This window comes from Anopheles coustani, chromosome 3 (genome assembly GCF_943734705.1).
Source record: "Anopheles coustani chromosome 3, idAnoCousDA_361_x.2, whole genome shotgun sequence".
NCBI classification, from domain to species: domain Eukaryota; kingdom Metazoa; phylum Arthropoda; class Insecta; order Diptera; family Culicidae; genus Anopheles; species Anopheles coustani.
In genome coordinates, this window is record NC_071288.1 from 26,118,362 (window position 1) to 26,141,170 (window position 22,809).

The 22,809-nt window shown below is 45.3% G+C and overlaps 3 protein-coding genes across 8 annotated transcripts; 1 reads left to right on the top strand and 2 right to left on the bottom strand.

Annotated features, from left to right (window-relative positions):
* Positions 1 to 7,902: 7,902 nt before the first annotated feature.
* Positions 7,903 to 10,131, bottom strand: LOC131272333 (beta carbonic anhydrase 1). 6 transcript variants are annotated; one of them, XM_058274038.1, is made up of 4 exons: positions 10,096 to 10,131; positions 8,870 to 9,090; positions 8,531 to 8,803; positions 7,903 to 8,449 (listed from the first exon to the last, which is right to left on the bottom strand). In XM_058274038.1, the coding sequence occupies exons 2-4, from the start codon at positions 8,960 to 8,962 to the stop codon at positions 8,048 to 8,050; spliced, it is 768 nt and encodes a 255-aa protein (XP_058130021.1). In that variant the 5' UTR covers positions 8,963 to 9,090; positions 10,096 to 10,131; the 3' UTR covers positions 7,903 to 8,047. The 6 variants fall into 6 exon arrangements, with proteins under 6 accessions (XP_058130021.1, XP_058130022.1, XP_058130018.1 ...); XM_058274039.1 differs by having other exon boundaries at positions 10,084 to 10,116; XM_058274035.1 differs by having other exon boundaries at positions 8,870 to 9,335; positions 10,084 to 10,109.
* A 1,016-nt stretch (positions 10,132 to 11,147) lies between these two features.
* LOC131265656 (ras-related GTP-binding protein A) lies at positions 11,148 to 13,086 on the bottom strand. Its single transcript, XM_058267984.1, has 3 exons — positions 12,897 to 13,086; positions 12,708 to 12,807; positions 11,148 to 12,577 (listed from the first exon to the last, which is right to left on the bottom strand). The coding sequence occupies exons 1-3, from the start codon at positions 12,906 to 12,908 to the stop codon at positions 11,562 to 11,564; spliced, it is 1,128 nt and encodes a 375-aa protein (XP_058123967.1). The 5' UTR covers positions 12,909 to 13,086; the 3' UTR covers positions 11,148 to 11,561.
* A 1,828-nt stretch (positions 13,087 to 14,914) lies between these two features.
* LOC131265753 (GILT-like protein 1) lies at positions 14,915 to 16,927 on the top strand. The gene is made up of 5 exons (XM_058268097.1): positions 14,915 to 15,258; positions 15,345 to 15,476; positions 16,264 to 16,425; positions 16,492 to 16,632; positions 16,710 to 16,927. Exons 1-5 carry the CDS (start codon positions 15,187 to 15,189, stop codon positions 16,779 to 16,781), a joined length of 579 nt encoding a protein of 192 aa, XP_058124080.1. The 5' UTR covers positions 14,915 to 15,186; the 3' UTR covers positions 16,782 to 16,927.
* Positions 16,928 to 22,809: the final 5,882 nt, after the last annotated feature.

Consider the following 22,809-nt stretch of genomic DNA (forward strand, 5'->3'; position numbering starts at 1 on the left):
AAAATCTCTTGTAGTAAATATTTAAAGATTTTAAATGGACACGATTTCGAATTTCTCTACCCTCGCAAGGTACGTTGGAGACCAATCTAGTCGAAAAATTTAGGCCCAACAATGGAATGAAACGTGTGAACGCAACCCTCCGGCATTGGGTTTAATTTATTGCACCACAAAAACGCTCACATTTAAACCGGGACCGACGAACCAACAAGTATCGGTACCTCATAAGCTTTAATGTTCGGCAATATAATCCGAGAAATATATATATTTTACTCGTCCCGTCCGTCCCTTTAAAGGAGACCCAGTAAAGGCGCATCGTAAAATCCAGTTTATTTTTTCTTTTAAAAGCCGAATCCTATTAAAACCAAAAACCTGTCCTGATCCGGACGTTCCCGATCGAACCCCGGAAGGGGTCATCCTCGGCATCGGTCCGTGCTATCATTAGTGGGTTTCGCTGGTATTTGGTCGGGAGCCCGGGGCGGCCGAAAACACCGCACCAGGATCGCACGATTTGGATGGAAGCTCCAAAACCAAATTAGGAGTGAGTGAGGCAGAGAGCGAGAGAGAAGGAGGGAGATGAAGGAAGGTCTTAATAACCACCGTGATCTAATCTTCCTCCAAGGAAAACGCCCTCGGGATGCGTTCCGTTCGTACGCAACCGGCAGTTTTACCCGATCCCTATGCGTGGCCGGATCCCTCGACCGATCGCGATGTTTATCAAGGAGTCAATGTACCCTGGACGCTTCCCTACTGACCAAGTTCCGTGACCTTTGCGGGGCCGAAGCCGGGTTCGATTGGTCGAGGGGGGTTTGTTTTGTTCTCGTCTACCACGCCGGCTGGCCCAGAGCAGCGAGTGCGACCCCTTCCAAGCATCCCGGCAAGCGCGGCAAAGAAGCGGCGCACGAAAGGAATGGAAGGAACCACACCAAAACAAAACGAGAGACAATCGAACGACGATCGGGCAGTTTTTCTACCGTGATTTGGGACTGTAAGGATCGACGGAAAATACGCTGCCAATAGCTGGAAGAAAAACTCTAAATACAGCCCATTGAAGCAATCGAAAGATTTAAATGCCCGGCGAAAGCACAAAACAGGCGACGAACCCGGAATATTTGTTTTTATGCGAGCCACAGTTTATGTCTATAGTCAGCGTTTAAATGTATGAAAAAATTAAAAACATTTAAAGTAACAAATAGCAGATGTATAGTAATAACTCTCAATGTGACTCCGCTCCAATTACAGTTGTGCTGGTGTGAACAGTAACCAACACATTTTGTTTTCGGTTGATCCATATTCTTCATTTAATTATTTTCATAATTAAAGATAACACAACTACAAAGTAAACTCCCAGATAAATTTTTTTTAATGAAATACTTAAAAATGATGAACACAAAATACATCGCCATTGTGGCAGGGTTTGTTTATTTTAGCCAACTACTTGCATTTTAATCACAAAAATAGTAATTCAACTTTTGAAATAAATTTTGTACAAAAAACTAGCCGTACAGGATAGCTCTGGAACTCCCTGTTTTATGGAACAGCGATCAACTCGTTCGTCCGTGCCAGGTCCCGGGGTTGTTAAACCGAATTCCCCACCCCGTCCGCGGTGCAACAATGCGGAAGGGAATCAAGCGAAGGAAATGATAATAATAATAAACCGCGGTTGGCCGCCCCGAGGGCCGCGTTGCCATGGGAGCGCAACGCACACGATTCACCTATTAACACATTGCCCTACAGGTTCGGGAGGTCGGCTTTCGGGTTTTCGGCCGTTCCGTGCTGGCCGGTCATCGGCCAAGTCGTGTTACCCGGTCGGCGTCCTTTTTTTTCCTTTTCAAGTCATCTTTTTGATGGTCCAAAGTCGTGTCGAAGGAATCGTTCAGTCTCGTCCAGTCCAGTCCGCGCGTTTTAGGCTTACCCTCTGCCAAACTTATTGACTGGTTTCGCTCTCACTCGCTCCCTCTCTGTCTGTCTCGGTCTTATTGTGGTCCCCCAAAAAATTTTGGACGCCCCATGTGGCTGGACGAATCGAACGCTTCCCTCTTCCTCTTATCCCTGTTTCTCACATCGAACTTTACAACGTAGGGCGAATTAACTAAATTGATGATCCAACCCAACCGGTCTCGCCGCGTACGCTCCTCCATGTCGATTATGATGGCGCGCAACGGTGACGCCGGGAAACGAAAAGGACAACGCATCGACGGCAGCAATGGCCTGCGGGAAACCTGGAGACAAAATAATGACGTTCGATTGCGAAGGAAGCGATGGTAAATCTCCGACCGAAAGACGGAACCACCAGTTGAACAAGGGAGGAGGTAAAAAAATGCACCTACATGAATTCAAAACGTTTAACGAAACCCAAGCAGATGAAAAAAGAATGAATTAAAAGAGGTACACAAAAACGCGAGTGAGCCCAGGCTACCGAAAGGCTGTGGGTGCGGTGTGAGTCTAACAACCCGGTGAGATAAGGAATTTATTACATCGACATATTTCGGCAGACCATCTTCAGGATATTGAACTTGACCGTGCGGTGGGAAAGCAATGAACAGCGTTGTGATTTGTAGGTTTAATCATACAACCCAACCAGCTGCACATACACAAGAGGTATATTAGACACGTTCTATTTGTTCAATTCTAAATTCTTGAAATAAACAATGCAAATTTATTAAAAACTAGGCGAAAAAATCAATTATTGTTCCTCCTTAAAGTGAGGATAGGATTTCAGAAACTGATTGAATAGAATCACAAAATGTCAAATTAATAAAATTTTATGGATGCAAAATTCGGCAAGTTCAAGCCCAGTCAGGAAGCATTCGTTAATGATAATTCATGTGCGCATTATTTAGGTTAATCCTAAACACTATGTTAACACAATTCCGCTCCCGAGCAGGTGAACCCATTAACACAGGGTGGCTGCTCACGAATAAGATTACCGCAAGGAAAACGGGACGCATGTTCAGCGCGCTCCAGATTGTCAAAGCTGTTGTCCAATGGCTGCCAATGTCAAAGCAAAAATCCAAGGCTCTCTAGGTGCGGCCTCTAACGGTACCCCGTCGACAAGTTCTATCATCTAATCCGCTTATGACGTTTCCTTTTTTCGTCCACCTCCCCCGAGGCAAAGGGGGCGCACGTACCAAACAGTAAAATAAAATTTAAAAAAAAAACCCCAAACTACCCCATCATGTTACTTGTCATGCCGGGCGTCATGCGCTGCACGTTTGCGGTTTGCACGCAAATTTGGCCCAATTTTGAAAGCAACCTCGTGCCCGGTAGTGCTTTGTTCTTGGTTTTACACTTCCCCGGTCTCAAACCCTCCCTCACTCCTGCCATCTACAGTTGCTTCGCTGACCGCAATTTTTCCGATACGTCAGAAAGATCATCATCTCGATCGCTCGATCACCCGATTGACAGGTTGACAGCTGAACTTGAGCCCTGAAGAGTGACGACTGCTTTGGTTCTCTTCTCAGTTTTTTTTGCCTTCGTTTGTTTGCTGTTTTTACCGCTGTGTTTTGCTTTCTTTTGGCCAACAGTGAGTTTCAGTTTATTCCAACATGCGTTAAGAAAGAGCTTTGCAAACGGCAAAATTCACGAGTGTCAGTTGTTTATACCATGAAATCGGTAAGCCTTAAAGATATTTATTGTTACGAACATGTTTTTCACGAAGAATATCGTCAAGTTTCATACTTAAATATTTTAAATTCGTTTCCCTTCGACGTCGCTGGCGTCGTGTTGAGGAACCTGTAAAATCTCGGTGGGTCCAAAATAAGCCCGATCATCGGACGAGTTCAAATCAATTATCATCCACTTCGATCGACGACCCATTCGGGTGTGTTTGGCCCTTCGGCGATACCGCGACTATCGGTTCTTTTGACGGCGCCGAAAACAACGATGGCCAAGATCCCGGCGGTGGGACACGCTCAAGCTGGCGACAACCGAACCTCACGCAAATATGGGTCACTCGGGAAACCGTCCCGCCGGCCCTAGCCCACTGCCCTGACAGCAGCCCTTTTTATTCTTCCGCCCAATCCATCCCGTCCATACCTTTGATTATCCTTCTCCCTTTTTTGGGCTGGTTGCTCCCCGCCTTGACCATCGTTTCGCAGGGTTCTACCCACCATTTACGCACAATCTCCTACCCTACGAAACCGCACACCCGTACCTGGGGGAAAAAATACCCCCCACCTTATCGCAGAAAAACCCCCCAATCCCAACGGGTTTGCGCATTTCGACACGCACGTTGCTATGAACGACTTGTTTAAAAGTTGTTCTTTTCTCTTCGAGTCCTTTAGGAAATTTCGTTCCAACGCTGCATATCGACGAAACCAGTTTACCGGTCGGTTTAAGATTGGAATTTTTCGAACGTCCCAGACGATGGCAGGTGAATTAGTGGCAGGTTCATCTCGTTCGTTCCCGCGAGCTGGGACGAATGAACGGGGTGGGATACAGTTAGTTTACTGCAATATTCTCCAAAATTATAATCAAAAACGACACGTGAGACCGGATTGTGTTTGAGAATGTGTTTCTGCCGGTTCTCCGATATTTAGGTTATCCTATTTAAAAGCATCTAGTACTGTTTGGCACTGATAAGTCCAACCTGTCTTCTAATTGTTTAACAAACTTGTCCAATGTCAACCTGAAAAACCTTTTAAGTCGTTCTTAAATCACTTATCAGCGTCGTCCAGCAAATCGAGATCCTCGCTTTATTAACTATACAATTTACTATAAATTACGCTCGAGGCACATTGCAATAATTTATCAACCCTATATCCCCACTCGATGGCATGCGTTTCTCGTTGGTCACCCTTTTCCATCCCGTGATCCCGTTATTAAGCTTAAACCGCACACGAGAGCGTATTCATACACGCGGTTTGGATGAGAAATTTTTTGGAAAGATGAAAATAATCCTGTCGCCCCAAGCAATTGGAGACTAGTGTACACGCCAGTTCTAATTTGATCCAGTTTTGATTATTATCCACCATGCCGTGTGCCGTTTGTTTGCGTGAGAAAATGCCGACAGTGAACTGCTGATAGGAGAACAGAACCACAGTTCGGTTAAATCATCGTGATGCCGTGAAATGAGATGGAACCTTAGAAGTTAATTATGATAATTAGTTTATTATCAAGGAAAACTGTCACGCGACGAACGAAATTTCTTCAGAACGGCTATAGGATTTAAATATTCAAAACACTTATTAGAAACACAATATACATGAACTACATGGAAATTTGATATAAAATGCAGCAAATTTTCACAGTTGTCCGAAGATGGGAGGTCTGAAAAAATCCATCGACACCCCAAAAACTCGTCATCAGTTGCCAGATATCGCACTCATTCCATTAGCATTCGTTTTCAACGGTTGACCTACTTAGGGAGGAGCTCAACCACTGGTCGACACTGTTTGCGGAACTGGTCAAACAGAAGTGCCCTAACATGACTAAACTTCTAACACGATTGCTCAAGATTCGATTTTCAACCAAACCGGACAAAATCCCACGTATACACACAAACGCCTGTCGCAGCTCCAATGGAGAATGAGATCAAAGATGAACCTGCCAACAATAAAAGTGCTAATTCTCTGTTAACCACCACCAACCATAAATCACCGAAGGAAACGGGTGGAAGGCAGTAAATCTCCAAAATCTTGGAACTCGTAGAGTAAAAGAAACAAACCTGCAATCGGGGATCCCTCGGAATGGCAAGACGTTGACCGTGTGGGTGAGGGAAGAACAAGTTAGTTCGGTGGTCGCTCCCTACACTTCCGTTGACCCAGTTTGCTGCCCAAGCGGCGGCACTCCTTGGTGCCGAAAATTTGTTTCGCAACTAAGCGCTACCAAAAGGGAAAATACTAACCGGAAGAATAAACCACAGTTCGTCGTACACAAACGCGAGTCCACGGTGTCTTCAAGGCCTTTGGGAAGGTGGGCAAAAACCGAAACCAAAATTGGGAGAAAGTAAAATTTGGCCGAGGCGCGGTAACGTATTGACGTAATACGGCAATACAAATCTGACACAAATCTAAGGAAAGTAAACTATTTTGTTACGACAGTGTAGTTAAGAACAGAAAAGGAGAAATACTTATAAGTTTTTAGATATATCAACTGCAATAGTATTGCCGAGATAGTCCATCCCGGATTTGAATCATTAAAGCACACTTCCAAAGGGGTAACCAATCTAACTTTGCATATGAGTATATGTTCCGATTGTGGTTGACCAAAACCTCAAACCGTAGAAACTCTAACCTTATAGCGAGTGCTCACTTCCATTGAGTGCTTTTGCAGCTTCTTGTGGACCTTTCTTCCATCTTTATTTCCATCGTCTTAGCCTCCTAAAGTTCGCCTCTGTCTTCTCGATCCACCTCGGTAAAAGTCTTACGGGCTCTATCTCTCCCGCTCTTTCTGTGCACCACTCGTTCCACGTTGCTGCTCCATGTCGGAAAAAGTTGGTCACGAAATCGCAAGTGACCCACTTCGCTCGAACATGCGAGCTGGCAGGCCCGCGCCGTCCGGATTCCGCTCGCAGCGTGTTCTCTAGCCCGCGGGATCGGTCGGTGCTGGGCAGGGAAGGAGGGAGGCCGGAAAACCATGCGGGCCGTCGCGAGGCACGGGACAAGTGCCCGAGCGGGCTGTGTGGAAAACCGTAGACAACATCTGCATGGCATCTTTTTCCGTCCTTTGCCCGGATGCGATCGAGCCGATGGCTTCATTTCCATATGTTTTTCTGCGCCGAGCATCGAGTGCATCTCAATGTAGTGTTTTAGCGTCACAACAGACTTGCACCAGGCGATTGCTGCTGCTGCAGCCTGCATACTTTTCCCCTGCGCATTGCCAGTGTTAGGCGGAGTGTTACAAACCGGAAGAGAAAAATAACACGCCGCCAGTGGAAATCAAAAAGGCATAGTGATGCACAAGTAAAACATAACACTTGTGATTATACAAAATAAATAATAAATCTCACTCTTTAAAATTTAGTTAAGTTTAAATGATTGAAACTGAAATAAAATGTGTTCAACATTTTTTAAATCATAACCCTAATCTTTATCTTTCCTCTGGCCTGTGATAAAGAAAATGTAAGACACTCAATCAGGCGAACAACAAACCGCAGCTGACTAAGGATGCCACCGAGAACGAACATCTTTCCGCTTGTAGTTGTCCGTCATCATTACATCCGATTTATCAAACCCTGCGGCATGTTGCCCCTCACGACCAACCCTCGCATATGTTCGCTTAGGGCCCTCGGGCTCTATATGGACCCATTTTTCCACTCCAATTGTTGTACGGCGGGTTGTGCCGCACGGAATTTATGTACTGCACCTGATCCATGCATGCTGTATTTTTCCGTGTGGCACGTGTTTGCAATAACAACAGAAAAGAAGAGGAAACAAGCGATGGAGTGGTTGAAGCTTGCATCTCAAGGGTTGATGGGCTGCAACATACAACTCGCAGACCCCTAACGGTAGGCAATACTCTCAACACGCGTCAAGATTACGTTTTTTTGATCATTTTTCACCTGTTTAAAAAATGTCCGTTTAGATGTAAATTGTACTATTTTTATGTTCTACAGATACGCATTAAAAACGTCGAATAATAATTGCCACGTGAATTCAAGAATTGCATAATTTATTTAGCGATACGAAGATAAAATAAATTATCCACGGCAAAGAAACTTAAACTAGTTGTCTCGTATTGTATGTTTTGTCATTCTCGAACCTTAAATAAAGAATGTCGTAAAAAGGATATTAGCCTTTTGATTGTCTTCCGTAAAGTAAAAAAAATATTACAAAATCACGTTTGGAACAGAAGCAACATATAAAAAGCCTTTTTAAGCCACTGCACTTCTACTTAAAATAAAAGCATTCATATTTTTCAGCTCACTACAGAGTTCCTATTTTGCAATAAGCGACGAAAAGGGTACACGATCACGTACAAAAATAATGCATTCACTTTATTTGACGTTCACAAAACTATAAAAAAATGTGCAACAGAAATTTCGTTTAATACCCGTAAGACGACATTCCGGAAGCTGGAAGCTACATAATTCTACACAAATCACGGATCATGAATAGTACCGCCGTACCTCGTCCAGCAGTCGATCGATCGAACTTTCATCGATCGCTATAAACCGCTTCGAGTTGCGACTGAAGAAGTAAATATCCCCGGTGTAAATGTCGAACCAAAGCGCGTGGATGTGCAGATCGTGTGACTCAAGCCGGCGCTTCAGGAATCCGTACGAGGCAATGTTTTCGATCTGCTGCAGTGTGTTCACCTGCGACAGCTTGTCCTCGAGGGCGAAGTTGTTCTCCGGATCGATGTACGCGACGAACTTGCGTAGTGGCGTCTCGGAGGAGAAAATCAGTGGTTTGTCCAGCCCAATCTGCTTCAGGTTCTGGAACTTGTCCAGGCTGGTGTTGGCGTGCTCGCACAGCCAAGCGCGCAGTGGGGAAATGCGACGATTTTTCTGAAAACAGGATAAGGGGATAAATGATTACAACAAAAATAGGAAGAACTAGATGATATGATGATCCTCCATCCAACCTACCAGCGACGAGAAATCGGGATCCTTCAGTTGATACAACAAATTCATAGCCTTGCAATCACTATGGCCACAAACAATAATATGTTTTATATTGTTCACAACACAGCCCAACTCGAGGGCGGCCGGCTCACAGCTGAAATATTCGTCCTGGAAGTGTTCGGCGTGTGGCACCAGGTTTCCCGCATTACGGACGACAAACATGTCTCCAACGTGCGTCTCCGTGAACCGGGTCGGTATCATCCGACTGTCCATGCAGGTGAAGAACACTGCCTTGGGCTAGAAGTTAATTGAGAAAACGATCAAGTTTAACGTTTTGAAAGTAAATGCAACCAGGAACCATACCTGCGGATTGTCACGAACTTTCCGGAACTCCTGCACCATCTGCTCCCGTGTCGTATGCCGGTAGCGCATTACACCCCTCAGTATTCGCTCCATGACTCGACGGAGTGCGGTCTATCGATCTATGCCACTGTTGCTCTCCGTGTGTGCGTACACGATCGCCCCTGATAGGGCAAGGTTGATCGACGATGTTTGCCACTCGACCGCAACTGCACTTGGAAACACTGGGATGGGGCTAAACGGGGTTAAGAGAAGCTCACCGGGGGTCAGCCCGTTCACCGGGCATCGTTGGCCAAACTTGTTAGCAACAATTACCTTTGGCAACAATCAAAAGCAAATCTTAACATAACATTAACACTACCCTAACAAATGGCTTCAACAGGTTGGACGCGTTCTAGGAAACATGATTTTTTCCAACTTTACAAAACTCCTCACGGGTGACTTCACCGTCGATCAATTATAAACCACACTGAACACGAAAATAGAGGGATCGTAAACAGTGCCACCGACACCACGAATGCTCCAAAAAATGACGGCACATCAGCACACAAATACCAGCTCCCCAGAAGGGCTCCACCGGAGCACACACACCAACGCGTTCGATCCGCGGATTTCAGCGGATGATGCGCCATGCGATGGTGGGGCACATTCTATTGCGTCACGGCACATTCGCGGGTTGATCGGTGGAGTTGTAAACAAACCTCCACGACGCTACGTACGCATGGCGCACACGCACACACTTTACCGCACGTGGTTCGATGGAGCCGCCCGATGGACGGAAAGTGCTCCCGTTCAGTGTGGTCTAATCTCTACTCTGACGCCCTTCCGTGCTTGCTGGAAGCCGTACACAATGTCTCACGAATAGGGTAAGGAACGCGAGAGTAGAAAAGGCAAAGTCTCGTCAGCGGGTTGGAAGTCCGCAGTCGAAGGTCACTCTCGATTTCGTGCGTAATTTATCTGTTCATTAGTGTCGAGACAAGGCGCTGGGCCAAGAAAGCACAGCATTTTCTGATGAAATAAAATTAACTCAATGGTGAAAGTTATTAAAACAAAACTCAACAACTTCACCCTCCATGACGATTGAGTTTTATTTCATTTTATTTTATTTTATTTTATGTTCTTTTGAAGAACGTCAATCCTTCAAAATATTGCATTTTTCATTTCACAAAGCACAAGTTTAAAATTATTGTAAAGATCTAAACACGACAGTCACGAACATAACCACTCACGGTCCACGCTGGCTACACCGGCCCGGACAGTCACCAGGTCGCACTAAAAAAGTGAACTATTTTACTGCCGGCAAACGGATTCACATCGTAGCGTAAACCTTCCCCTCTCGTCGCTGGTAGCATTGCGGAACATACTGATAAGATTTGATAGCACGCGGCGGTAGCAGCAGAGAAGTGGGAGCCAGGCGAGAAACGCAGCATGATATGATTTGTTTCACAAAACAGCTGTGTTTATGTAGCAGAGTGATGTATTTCGTACCGTTTTCCTTAAAACATTAAGATTGTTTTGATTTTTCAAACCATCTGGTGATTTTAAATTACCCCACATTCAATTAAATCTGAAATATTTCGAACGCGAACAGCTTTACAATGATATTGTATCATCAATCGTTTATTGCATCAGGTTTTTTGTGTTTTTTATTACATTCTCATCAGTAGTTTGGCTTTATTTTACATTTGTTTTAGTTTACTGCAACATAATCTCGCCGTCCATCACCTATCGCAAAGTGAGAGTAACATTGGTTGAAGGTTTATCTGCACATTGCTCCCCAGATTTGTATATGTTGCCTATTTCATTGTTTCCGTTTGTTCCTATGCTCTTATCCATACGTTTGTTTGTTTGTTTGTTTTCTGGTCACAGCTCAGACTCAATGCATTCTATTCGTAATCGACCGGACCAGACCAAATGGGCTGAAACTTCACGTGGCGTTTGCGAAGCGCAAACAATTGGTCCAATATTGCCACTCACCCTGGAAAACTGGACTTGCACGTTCTCCGTTTTCGCGAGTCTTTTTATTTCTTTTATGCTAAGGAAATTCAATGCAAACGATTGGAGGAGGACGATGCGTAAAGAAAATCTAACACTACGTGTGACTAATTTGATTTAAGCGCTCGAGAAAACATTGCGGCTTTATGGCGGGAGAGTAAAAACTCGACACGATCATCCGTAAGTTTCGATAAAAAAGGTACTTTATAAAACACGCAAACAAATATTTCAACAACGGGGAACTTTTAGGAACACACTATTCAACAAGATGGAACGAAAACGAACGTCCCACGCGCATGTGGATCGGGGAATGGAGGAGAAGCAGAAACCGGCAAAGCAAATTCGCTTCTCTGAGGGAGCGGGGAGTTTTTTGACTTAGTAACAGGGTTGGTTTTTTTTCGTTCTGGGAATTGTCCTTCTCCGAACTGGCTGTCGGACAATGAAAGGGATAACTGGCCACGTCCATCTTGCGCATCTCTCCGCATTCTGCCTAGGACCAAACTGAGCGGAGAAATGGAAGCGCTACGAGACGACGGCAACCAGGTGACTCATTACTGGAAAATCACGTCCATAGTGTTTGTTTTTTACTTAGTTCTACATTCCTTTCCTTGTCTCTCGATCATTCTTTTTGCTACCTTTCTATTATCCCTTTTTTTTTGCTCTCTTACCGGAAGTAGTAGTACTTCTTCCGGTACAGGTATCAGTGATAAGCGTTCGTTGTTGTGTTATGTTGGTAGGATTGATATTGCGTCAGGTGATGCGGTTGTGGCGGCTGCTGCTGCTGCTGTCCGGCGTACTGATGGTAGCCCCCGCCACTTCCTGCGTACATATTCGGTCCCCCATTCGCTAGCCCGTGGTTTGCCGCTACCGCGTGGTGCAGATGGTGGCTGCTGGCATGCTGGTTTCCGACCGAGCTGCTGTTTAAATTGCTGTTCGGGTTCTCTAACTCCTCGAAGTACTTGCGCGCGTTCCGGATGTTGATTAGTGTCGCCTCGGACGGTATCGATGGGTCTGACATCACCACCATCACGTACGTGTTGCTGGTGAACGTGTCGATGAACGCAGCAAACACGCTATTGCGCACCTCCATCGATGAGAACTTCGCGCCGAGCTTCGAGCAGGACAGCTTAAACTGCTTGATGATGTTCGACACCTTCTCGAACCTGTGGCTGTCCCGGTGCTGCTTGCGCTGGCAGTGCGAAATCACCAGGAACGTCGCCCGTTCGAACAGCAGCACCTCGTCGGCATCCACCACGTTCGCGAAGTAGTTCAGCGAGTGTTCCAGGGCCTTCACGTTCGGAATCAGCTGATATACGATGCTACTCCACGCCCGGTACAGCGTTTCGTCCCAGATGCTCGTCCGGAAGGCAGTACACTCGAGGGGCCGCGAACAACGCTTCAGATCTTCCTCGCGCTCCTTGAAGATGATGTCGCGCTGCTCCTCGGCCACCAGGTCCATCTTATGTACCAGGCAGAAGATCTTCGCGTTCGGTGAGTTCATCAGCAGCGCCTCCAGGCATGACTGGTAGTAGTGCATGTCCTTATCCAGCTCGCGACTCTCCACATCAAACACGTAGATCAGCACCTCCACATTGCGGAAGATATTGTCCTTCTGCGAGGCGAAGTACTGTTCCATGAACGATTCCTGTCCACCGCAGTCCCACAGGTTGAGGACGAGGTTTCCCAGGAAGCGAACGTGTGAATGTTCGACATCGACTGCACCGTGAAGCGGGGTACAAGATTACCGGACAGCAAATGAAAAAGCAAAAAAACAGGCAAAAGGGAAATCAGTACGGTGCGATAAGACACCACTCGCAGCGGATGGCATTGGACACGGAATATTCACTTGTGGCCCCCAGCCTCCGTGTGTCTCTGGCAATGTAGTTGGCGAAGATGATCGACCGCATACTGGTCTTGCCAGATCCGCTCTTGCCCATCAGCAGCACCTGCAATTGTGTTTACGTGAATCATTGTTATCCTTGTACCAACTCCCCCTGTTATGACTGCGAGAGTGTCAAACCAAAAACAACTGTACCTTTTTCTTCATTGTGACTGTCGTTCTGTTTTGCTCTACTGCGCACAACACAAACGAAACAAAAAGGGAGGCGTAAAACAAATGAAACACGAAACTCTACGCCTAAACTTTGCAACTACGCTGGAGAATGATTAAACTCCTGCCGTTCTTGATCGTCAAGTGCTGGTGGTTCTTATTTCTCGTGTGTTTTCTTTTGCTTCTCTGTCTGCTGATGATACCAGCAACAAACTAGCGTTGGGTATTCCACCCTGAACCCAAGTGATTCGTACCGTTCCTAGTTCCATTACATTGTTGCTCAGAGATGGAACGAAATTGAAAATTTTAAAATTTTGTATCGTTTTATTTATTTTCTTGTTTGTGGCTAGGCAAAAAAAGAAAACAATACATATGAACAGGTGGTCCATGCCCTAAAAAAAAACAAGGGTACTATAAAATAATAATAACGTGAATGAGTGTTTCAGTTTCATTTGAAGGGCAATGATTTACGACCATACTATGTGTTGAGAATGAGTGTAAGAGAATGTGTTGAATGTTCAAAAGGCATGCTTACACTTATGTGCCACATTCTAGTCACAAAATTCTTGAATAAAAAAAGGTTCTCCCTTCCTTATCTTCTTGTTGTATAAAAAGAAAGGCCAACCGTCATTCTAACCGTGCTGTAAAAATGTGGCCAAGCGTAAATAAGTCGTTGCTCGTGCTGTTCGTTTGTGCAGGTTGTTGTTACGGTAAGATACGTCGTATACTAATCGGGGGTATTCATATATTCTTCCATCATATTTTCTAAACAGCAAATCCAATTCCATCACAAATGGACACCGTGGTTGAGAAAAATGCAGAGTGCTTGAAGGAGATGAATGAGTTATTGGAATTTATTTTCACTATGTTTGTATCACAACCTTATACACGTCGATATTATTCGCGTGATGTATCTCAAAACCCTCCTACTACTAACGGCAAATTGTTCAGCAAAAGCTCATTCCAATTTAGCCCTAGCAGTTCAGAAGAGTCAGTGGGAACTGTGGCCAGCACCAAGAGCAACGTTATCTTGCTACGTATCAGTGAATTGGATTACTTGATTGGAGATTTAAACGATAAACTTAATAGGGTAATAACTTGCTCGCGAAATGTAAGTACTCAAGATAGTTAAGGTTTTCTTTAAAAATAAAGTTTTTGTTTCGATTTCAGGAAAGTGCTAATACTAAGGATAATAAACCGTCGGATGAGATGTACGAATTGGATAGGTACCTTTCATGTGATGATTCTCCGATGGTATGTTTTATATTCAGGCTTATCCATTGGATGTACATCGAACCCACGTATGACCTTATGATATTACTTCACTGCTGGATGAAACCAACTTCCGAGACATGTATTGAGTATGATGAGGCCGAACAACCCGATTGACGTTGTCGATTACAGATGATAATTTATGTCTACCGTTCACAGATAAGATCCTGCTGCCTAATTGATAACATTATTCGAACTGCCGGAAAACAATCCCGACCTGGGTAACAAAAAGAGCCATCTGGAAAGGCATCGAGTTTTTCGCACATTGATCCCATTTTATTCGATAACAATTGTCCATCAATCATCCTTAGCGAACGAGATTCTGTCGAGTGCAGTCTTGTATGGATTCTGGGTGATTTGAATGGTTTTTAATTGGAAACCCATAAATATAAATCAATCACGATAACAGTTTGCATTTTAAATTACATCATAAATGTAATCATAAAAAAAATAAAAGATTCCGAAAATCGTAAGTAACTTTTCGATGCATTAAAAGAAAAAACGATCCACACGTTTATCTTCAGATCATCACAGCTTCACCGATACCAGCTTGCGTTAGGCTATAGACCATTCCTAACATAAAACACCTACTCGTTTCATAGCTTTATGCTTGTATGCGTCGATAATGACCCCACCAGCCTATGAAATCCGCGAAGGCTCCCTGTAGGGCCAAGAAGCCCATTCCAACTAGGCGCCATCAACCTGCACTCAAGTGCGAACGCACACCAATCTGGCACGTGCGACAAATACGATCAGTCCGCGCGTTCATTTGATACTGTTGATTTGTTGAGGTAGTCGGCACCACCAAAATCAAGTGGCAACGCGCAAGAAACCGCTGATCAATCGCGATTTGGACGCCGCTAGGCCAGAAAGAGGAAAAGAAATACAGCCACGGCTCCGGCTAGACCGCAGTCGACGAGATACCTTGAAACGGTGCGGATCGCTGAGAAGTTTATTCTTCCCTTCCTTTCAAAGCCGGTTTTTTAGTCACTGCAGCGCAAAGATGAAGCAATACTTGGCCTCGGCATTACTCTTGGTGGCACTCAGTGCCAACATCGGACAACTGCAGGCTGCGGTACAATTCAAGAGCAAATAATAAGCGTATTTAATTCGTTTAAATAATTTTCGGGAATACAACTTTCCTTTTAAAACAAACCACAGGTGACCGTCGATGTTTACTACGCCCACCTTTGCCCCGACAGTGTTCGATTTGTCCAAAATCAGCTGTTGACATTGAGCCCTCAACTACTTAACAGCATCACCCTTGACTTCATTCCATTCGGCAAGGCCCAGGTAAGAATTAAAAGAACGTTGTCTTATTTTGTGCGTTTTTAGGTATGCACTGCAAGGCATACAAAAATTGCTAATTTTTAACTTACACTTTTATAGTGCAAATGTAGCTGAAAAAACAATTTCCATTAATTTGCTTGTATGTATGTCGAAAACATGTGTAATGTTTAAATTGCAACATCGAAAAACCTGTTTCTTTTCCCATCTCTTCAGTTCTCAGCCGATCGCTGCCAGCCAGCCGACCTAGCTCGGAGACAAAATTTAAATTGATTCAATATTCCACACCTTTCATAGTTCTGCTAGCTTTTCGGCTTTGCTCGCTTCTAGGTGAAGCGATGCATGAAAACCGGATTAATACCGCTGGCTGGTGCCGTTGTGTTAGAGTGGATAGACTTGTTTTTCTTGAGCGTTGTGTACTTAAGTGTTTCGACAGACCCTCCTTCCAGTAAAAAGTGATTCACTTTAAAACATTCCAAGGCTGCATTTTAATTATTCGAACGTGTTTGAAAGTGTTGCAAAATATAAATCAATGTTACTTTTGTGCGTAAAATTTAAAGAAAATACTGTCTAAATTACACGCAACTGTTGTGTAACAAGGTTGTGGTAAGCTTCGCACAACGATGGTTCGCACGACGCTAAGGTCAATGTAAATCATTCGTTGAAGATGCAATGTTGAGTCGTAAATTGTGCACTGCATTCTGTTTCAGCGGGATTGCATAAAGTTAACAATGCAGTTACAACAGTTGGGGGCATTGCGATAAACGAAAAATCTTTGATCTATTTTCCACAGAGCGTCAACAATGGTCAGAGCTTCATTTGTCAGCACGGACCGGCGGAATGTGAGGGAAACCGGGTGCAGTCGTGCATTCTCAGCCTGCTGCCGAGTCAACAGGCTCAGGTCAACTACGTTGGATGCCAGATGAGCTTCGATGCCGACCCACGTGGATGGGAAGTAAGTAAACTACGTTCGTGAGAATGGAATGCATAAAAAATGTACATTTCCAAACATCTTTAACAGTGTGCCTTCCGATCTGGAGTCAACCTAAACGCCGCCGAAGCATGCGTAGAAGGAACCCAAGGAACGCAGTTGCAACTGGAAGCCGAAAGACGCACGCAGCTGATTGCTCCTGCCTTTATCCCGACCATCGTTTTCAACGGAGTAAGTGTGACGTGATTATGGTTTAGCTTAATTAAGTAGAAGGGCAATTGCTAACTCACTTTTATCATCATTTGCAGCAATTTGACCAGGCCCTGCAGGATCGTTCTCTGGTTGACTTGGCAGGAATCATTCAGGAGCTGTTGGTGTAGGATACTGCACCGTTGTGATTATCGAAGTTAAGGGAAGATTACCATTAGTGGGATGCATGCCCGCTTTCCTCCTTTTTGGACGCTTGTTTGACTGTGAAAACTGTACCAATTGACGATGTAGCAACAATAAAAACTGTTGAATAATATGCAATGCCCAAATCACCATACTTACCTACGTCAATGCTGTTCATATGCGGTGGTCAGACCGCGCAGTACTTATCTTATTTCCCTGGTTGAGGATAAGATTATAAAAAAACTGGAAGCAGCTGCTTATCCTTATTTCTCTACAGCTGGCTATCATGATAATAAATGATTACATTATCGGTGTTTATTGCATCAAATTTTCTCCCATTGCAGATCGAACAACATTAAACACCAATAAAAACTGGTCGAATAAAACCCCGTGATGTTATCAGTGATAAGCACAAACGTTAAGTCACTTAGTGGCGTTCTTTCGCATTTGTTTTTTAAATCCTTTTCAACACTTTCCCACATACTTTATGTATGCTTGGATAGCCAGATTTGATACACACACATTTTCCGCACTGTGATGCATTACTAATAATCTGTAAAACATATTGTTAATCATGAAAAAATGTTATTTTACTGAAATTACAAATTTTGCATAAAAAACATTCCATTTCTATTGAATTTTTCATTTTTTAAGTTCAAGGTATTTTTACTTACACTCTGCTGTTATATGCCGTATAACAGCAAGGAGTTTCTAATTTCAACCGCATGGGAAATAGTAGAGAGCAGCACCAGTCAGGTATATCGATCAAATCTGTCAACCCGAGGTACTCGCAACTATCGTCTCTACGTACCTTGGCTGTCATTGAACAATTTTTCCTCTGTCGTTTGACAGCTGCGTTCTCCTCGTCGAAAAGGAAGGATCGACAAGAACAAATCGGGAGTTCGTTGAAAAATAGTCGTGCCGTTGTTACTTTGCTTCTTCTTCCATCCCGTGTGCCTGCCTTTTTCGAGTGCCGTACACTGCGAGGAAGAAGCAGACCGTATTGAACGCAGGAAAAGGTCGAGTCACAAAAGCGGTGCCGTGTGTGAATGGTGATTTTCAGTTTGCTTCGGGCTCGCTCCTGCTAGGCGGAGAAAATACGGCAATATACGGTACGGCGAAGGGTCGCGAAAGTGGGTCTGCAGTGCACCTCCGCGATTGACAGTCGCGCTCCTCCTCCCCGCCCGTGTGTGTCGCGGATAAATTCTAAATGGAGTTTTCTACCGCGACGAGGTAAAAGAGATTGCAAACTCGCTAGTGTTCCCCGTCTTTGGAATGGAAGAAATGCCGTCTTGCTAAAGCTAAAATGGCCCCTCTTTGCGTTGGCCAGTCCAGAGTAGTTAATCGCCAGATCGACACAAAGTTTCCATTTCCCAGCGGGTTCCTGTAGACGCGGTGAACATTGTGCAAAGTCGGCATATAACGAAAAAAATTGCACCTTCTTCCAGCACCCTCCTCCGCAGCGGGTGTGAAAATGCTCGCGTTCAACTAAGTGTTTGACTGGCAATGCAAGCTGTCTCCGCCGTGTGGCATTTTTTACTGCCAATCGATGCAATAAGAATCAAAGCGTCCGAATTTGTGACGCCTCCGGTAGCAAACAATGGCTGGAAAGTGTTTATGAAGTGTTTCCTGACAAAGGGCCTTGTTAATATTTTCATCAGGTGAAATGCAATTAGTTTTTCGCAATTGAATAGCACGAACGATCTGATTCATTCACATCCCTGCGGTGAAGAAGAGGGCAGTTGGAAGAGGTGCACCCCACCGCCTGCCCTCATCTTCACATTCACATGCTGGGCCGACACTTCTCGCGTGTTTTTGCGAGCGCAAGCGTGCATGTGCAACTGTGCGTTTGTGTGGTGCCGAGAACGGTATCGATTTGGAGCGAAATCCGGATCCGGTCGGTCATGTCGCCCCACCAGTTTTCTCCGTCAAGTGTACCGCAACTAGAACAGAACACGGCGTCGAGTGCAAACCTCGATATACCAATCATCACAGCAACCTTAGACTGAAACGACCAGAAAAGTGTGTGCTGGAAGCTGAAGATAGTTCGTACAAGATGTCGAGCGCGAGAGGTTTTAGTTTTGTGCCGTTTTACTGAAAAGAAAGAAAACACGCTCCACGACCCTGTGAATCAGCTGCGCTCGGAGGTAGATGGCAGTCCACAACAGCCAGAAAGTACCCCCTTGATGTTGCCATACCGGGAGGATTGTCATCTCGTAATGTGCATTTCGGTTCCCTCTCAGCTACCGTCTCCGCAGTGTGCGATTTTTATCGGGGATGTGCTAAACATTACATATTATCAGCATCAACCCATCCCGTCGTTTTCAAAGTGTCTTCCGATTGCGAGCCGCCAATGGTCGAGCGAAACTAGATGGGACGTTTTTAGCTTTGTTTCACGGTTGCCTTGTTATCGATGAATTATCGCTGTGCAGAGCAATCGATGGACGCTGCGGTGTTCAGCGATAAATGCCGGTGCCACTGTTGGCACATCGTCAACGACTTTGTGCTCGAAAAATTCGCCAACTCCCAGAGGAAAAATTCTTACAGGAACAATCAAAATCATATGGCAAAGGTTTGGCTTGGTCGAAGTGTAGCATAAATCCCTGCATCTCCATCTCCAGCTGCTACAGCAATCTGCCGTACTCCATGCTGCTGTCGTATGGGTAAGTTTCAATCACTTCAAGCATGAGTCATCGTCGTTTCCATTCGCCTTTCTTTGCAGGTCGCAGGGCTCGAGTAGACGTAGAAAATTAAACTTGTTTCCAGAGTAGGAGCTTGTTCCAGTCTGGTTCCAATATTTCACAAAGAGAACGTAGAGCATTGTCTTAGTGGATGCTGATTGATGAAGAAAATCTCTGCCTCAGCTCGCTAGTAGTAAGTTTTGAATCTTTTCGGCCTACTCAAAGGCGAAGAGAAATCGCAATAGTACTTACGATTTGTACGACCCGAGAGCCTGGGAGGGCCCAAATTATGCCTGTGTCATTGCACCTTTCATACATTCACTTCGCGAGATGAAAGAACATCTCCAGTGGCTGCGCGATTGGGCAGGCTTGAGCTCGTCTCTAATCCTTTTTCCGCGGTACACCATTAATCTAAGCGAACTGTGCGAGACCGGAGAAACATCTCAGAAAAGGCAACCCTACAAGACATGGATTTCCCGTCGGATTGCTTCCATTCGTTCCGTTTTTATCTTCTTACGGCTTTTCAGGCGGTATACGCGCTTCTGCCCGGCAGAACGTGGCATCGCTGGCGCTTTCCTTGCGTCGGCCGCCCTAATGAGGTGGGGGAGGGAGGGGGCCTATTTCCACTCCAAATATTCATCATCGCCCGTTTCCCAAGTTCCACTCCCCTTTGCTAAGTTCACCGGTCGGGTCTTCGGTTTGAAATAGACAGAACAGGAACAATAAAACTAGCTGGCACTTCTAAACGCTAAAAGAGTGGGGGCGCAGCGACCAAATCTCAACTGCTTTGGGGGGCGAGCGCGCCACAAGCGCAACGGAGGGATTGAATGGGAACGAGAATCAGCGTTGTAAAGAAAACAAGCATCTTCTTATAAATATAAATAAATCTCTTAAGTGCTTCACCGCAGCGCAACACCGCGCAAGGCAAGGCGGACGGGACGGACGGGACACACCGAGACGCTGCAGCCGCAGGGCGCGCGCACTATGTCTTGGAGCGATGGCCGTTCGCGCTGCATTTCACGGTTGCGTCGCGGCTCCGGTTGTTGATGGACGCTTCGACTCTTAGCCGGCAGCATTGCCTTGCCCCCTTCACAACGTCATCGTTTTCTTTGATGCAGACGCCCGTGCAGCTTCGCGAACGGTGAGCCGGACCACTCCCTGGGTGCGGCCGCCGGTAGGCGCATTGTCACTCATGCCACCCGAGGAAACCTCGGTCGACCGATGATGGAGAAGATGATGACGATGATGATCACGATGATGAGGATGTTGCTTTTGACCGCTCACTCGCCGGTAATCGCCTTCGCACCGATGCACTATGACTCTGGATGAAATTAATGGTTGAAACTTCGCGCACACAGGGGGAGGACTCGAGCTGGGCTTGCGGCCCTCAAGTAACGGAAGGTACTTCACGAAGTAATCCCCCGATAACACGGCAAGGGAATAATTTTACGATGGAAAACATCATGGCATATGCATTATTGCACCCACTCACCTTGCGATGATGCGATTGCTTCTGACACTTTGGCTCTGTAGAGAGATTTTTACGGCACACCGCTGAAACCCGCGCCATGTGACGGGCAGTACCTGCGTGGAAAAGAGGGCGCATATTGCAAAAGCATCCCCCACTCCCCTTTTTTACCTTCTGCTGCGATTAGACAAGCGTTAGCCTGACTGTGCAAATGTGTCACAACGATTTGCCTTTCCATTCAATCCACTGCACTTTGTTTGAAAGAAAATACAAGTAAGAAATAGGTCAAGAAGACTCTTTTCTTTTATCATCGTTGTCGTACAAGAAGTTTTGCAAAAAGTAACAAAAAGGAAAAAAAAGAAACACACTCCGCCAATCGAATCACCTTCGGGTTGGTGCAGATTGCGTTATCATTTTCGCAGATAAAATGTGCACCACTTTGCACCGAGCGACCGAACTTACACGATCCTGCCCCGCATAGCCCACAATGTTTCGGGAGTGGCTGTTTGTCGAGGACGCTGGTCAGTGTTATCAATACTACCATCACGGCTGAGATGGTGACTAAATGCGGTACCGGCTGTAGTGAGTCAAGGGTACATTTGAAGTAAGCGATTGTAGCTGGTTCTGGTTTGAGATGGTAGTATTTTGTCATTGAATTGTGTGGTTGAGTTGCTCCTAGAAATGTAAAAAAGTTTGATTGAAAAAAGGTTGCATTACGCATTATCAGAGTATGTTTATGACCATATGTAGTGAAAATGTGGAAACGTTTGATATCAACACTTATTAATCTCCACCATAAAGTAACTCTTAGTCATTTTTGTCGAAACAATAATAAAATAACAACTATTATCAGTTTAGTCATGCAGATAAGTCATTATTGAACTTTTGTTTCAAATTGCTAGCGAAACATAGAAACGAATAATACAAAATATCGATTCCCCGATGCTCTATGACTCGTTGCTTTGTTTTGCATTCCATGGGGCGGCTCCACGTGGCCAGCCTCTGCCACAACGCCACCCAAATGAGTCTGCATAATGTTCTCCCCAATGCGGTTCAATGTCGTCAAGCTGGCGACCACTGTTTTTTTTTTTTCACCGATTTGGTTTTTATTTACTTTTTCGCTCTGCGAACGATGTCACTATCATTCCAATGCAAAAGGAATGTGACAAAAAACTAACGAGCAAACGAGTCGGAAAAAAACAACACACTGGGAAAGCACTTTTGAGTCGTTGAGTCACACAGTGTGTCGCCGTGGCGAAACAAACTGTTAAACTTAACTAATACTCTGAAGGTCGTCCCGTTGCCAGCAAAACGTGTGCCTCGCAGGGGTCGAGTTTTCCCATTTTCTTGTTTTGTTTTCCTTCCACCAAAGGGCTTTCCTTTTGCTCTTCTACCGGTCGTTGACTTTCGGTCGGGCACCCTAGAGGACATCAGCGGCTCGGCATTGTCTGTGGAAATAAACTCGGTAGCTCCCCCGAAGTGACAATGGGGCCGAACCCATGTTCTTTTTTCACTTTCGGTGTTAATTTTCTCCATGCTAAAGCCTTCTGTCGCCCGCTCGCGCGATTGTGGAAAGCAGACCAGCGTCATTTTCCATCCAAAGGTTTAGAAACCGTGGAACAAAGTCCACATGGCGGCTATATTCTCCCAAGAAAAGGACTAAGACGGACGGAACACGTGGGTCAAAGAGGGGAATGCAAGGGGAAAGTAAAACAAAATTTAAAGAGCGCTTCCGCCGCCGTTCGCTTGAAGAAACGCCTCAGAATTCCCGTCAGGATCGGATCGATTTTCACCAGGATTTACGAACCATAGCTCCTGGCCTGATTGCGACCGGTTTTCTCACGCCCAGCCCTCCGGTGGGCAGAC

Excerpts from the sequence above, each read along its gene's own strand:
- LOC131265753 (XM_058268097.1), top strand. The coding sequence starts at position 15,187 with ATGAAGCAATACTTGGCCTCGGCATTACTCTTGGTGGCACTCAGTGCC. Across the intron at positions 15,477-16,263 it reads TTCCATTCGGCAAGGCCCAG|AGCGTCAACAATGGTCAGAG; the intron begins GTAAGAATTAAA and ends TATTTTCCACAG. Across the intron at positions 16,426-16,491 it reads CCGACCCACGTGGATGGGAA|TGTGCCTTCCGATCTGGAGT; the intron begins GTAAGTAAACTA and ends CATCTTTAACAG.
- LOC131265656 (XM_058267984.1), bottom strand. Across the intron at positions 12,578-12,707 it reads ACGGAGGCTGGGGGCCACAA|TCGATGTCGAACATTCACAC; the intron begins GTGAATATTCCG and ends TTCACGGTGCAG.
- LOC131272333 (XM_058274038.1), bottom strand. The coding sequence starts at position 8,962 with ATGGAGCGAATACTGAGGGGTGTAATGCGCTACCGGCATACGACACGG. Across the intron at positions 8,804-8,869 it reads AAGTTCGTGACAATCCGCAG|CCCAAGGCAGTGTTCTTCAC; the intron begins GTATGGTTCCTG and ends ATTAACTTCTAG. Across the intron at positions 8,450-8,530 it reads ATCCCGATTTCTCGTCGCTG|AAAAATCGTCGCATTTCCCC; the intron begins GTAGGTTGGATG and ends TCCTGTTTTCAG.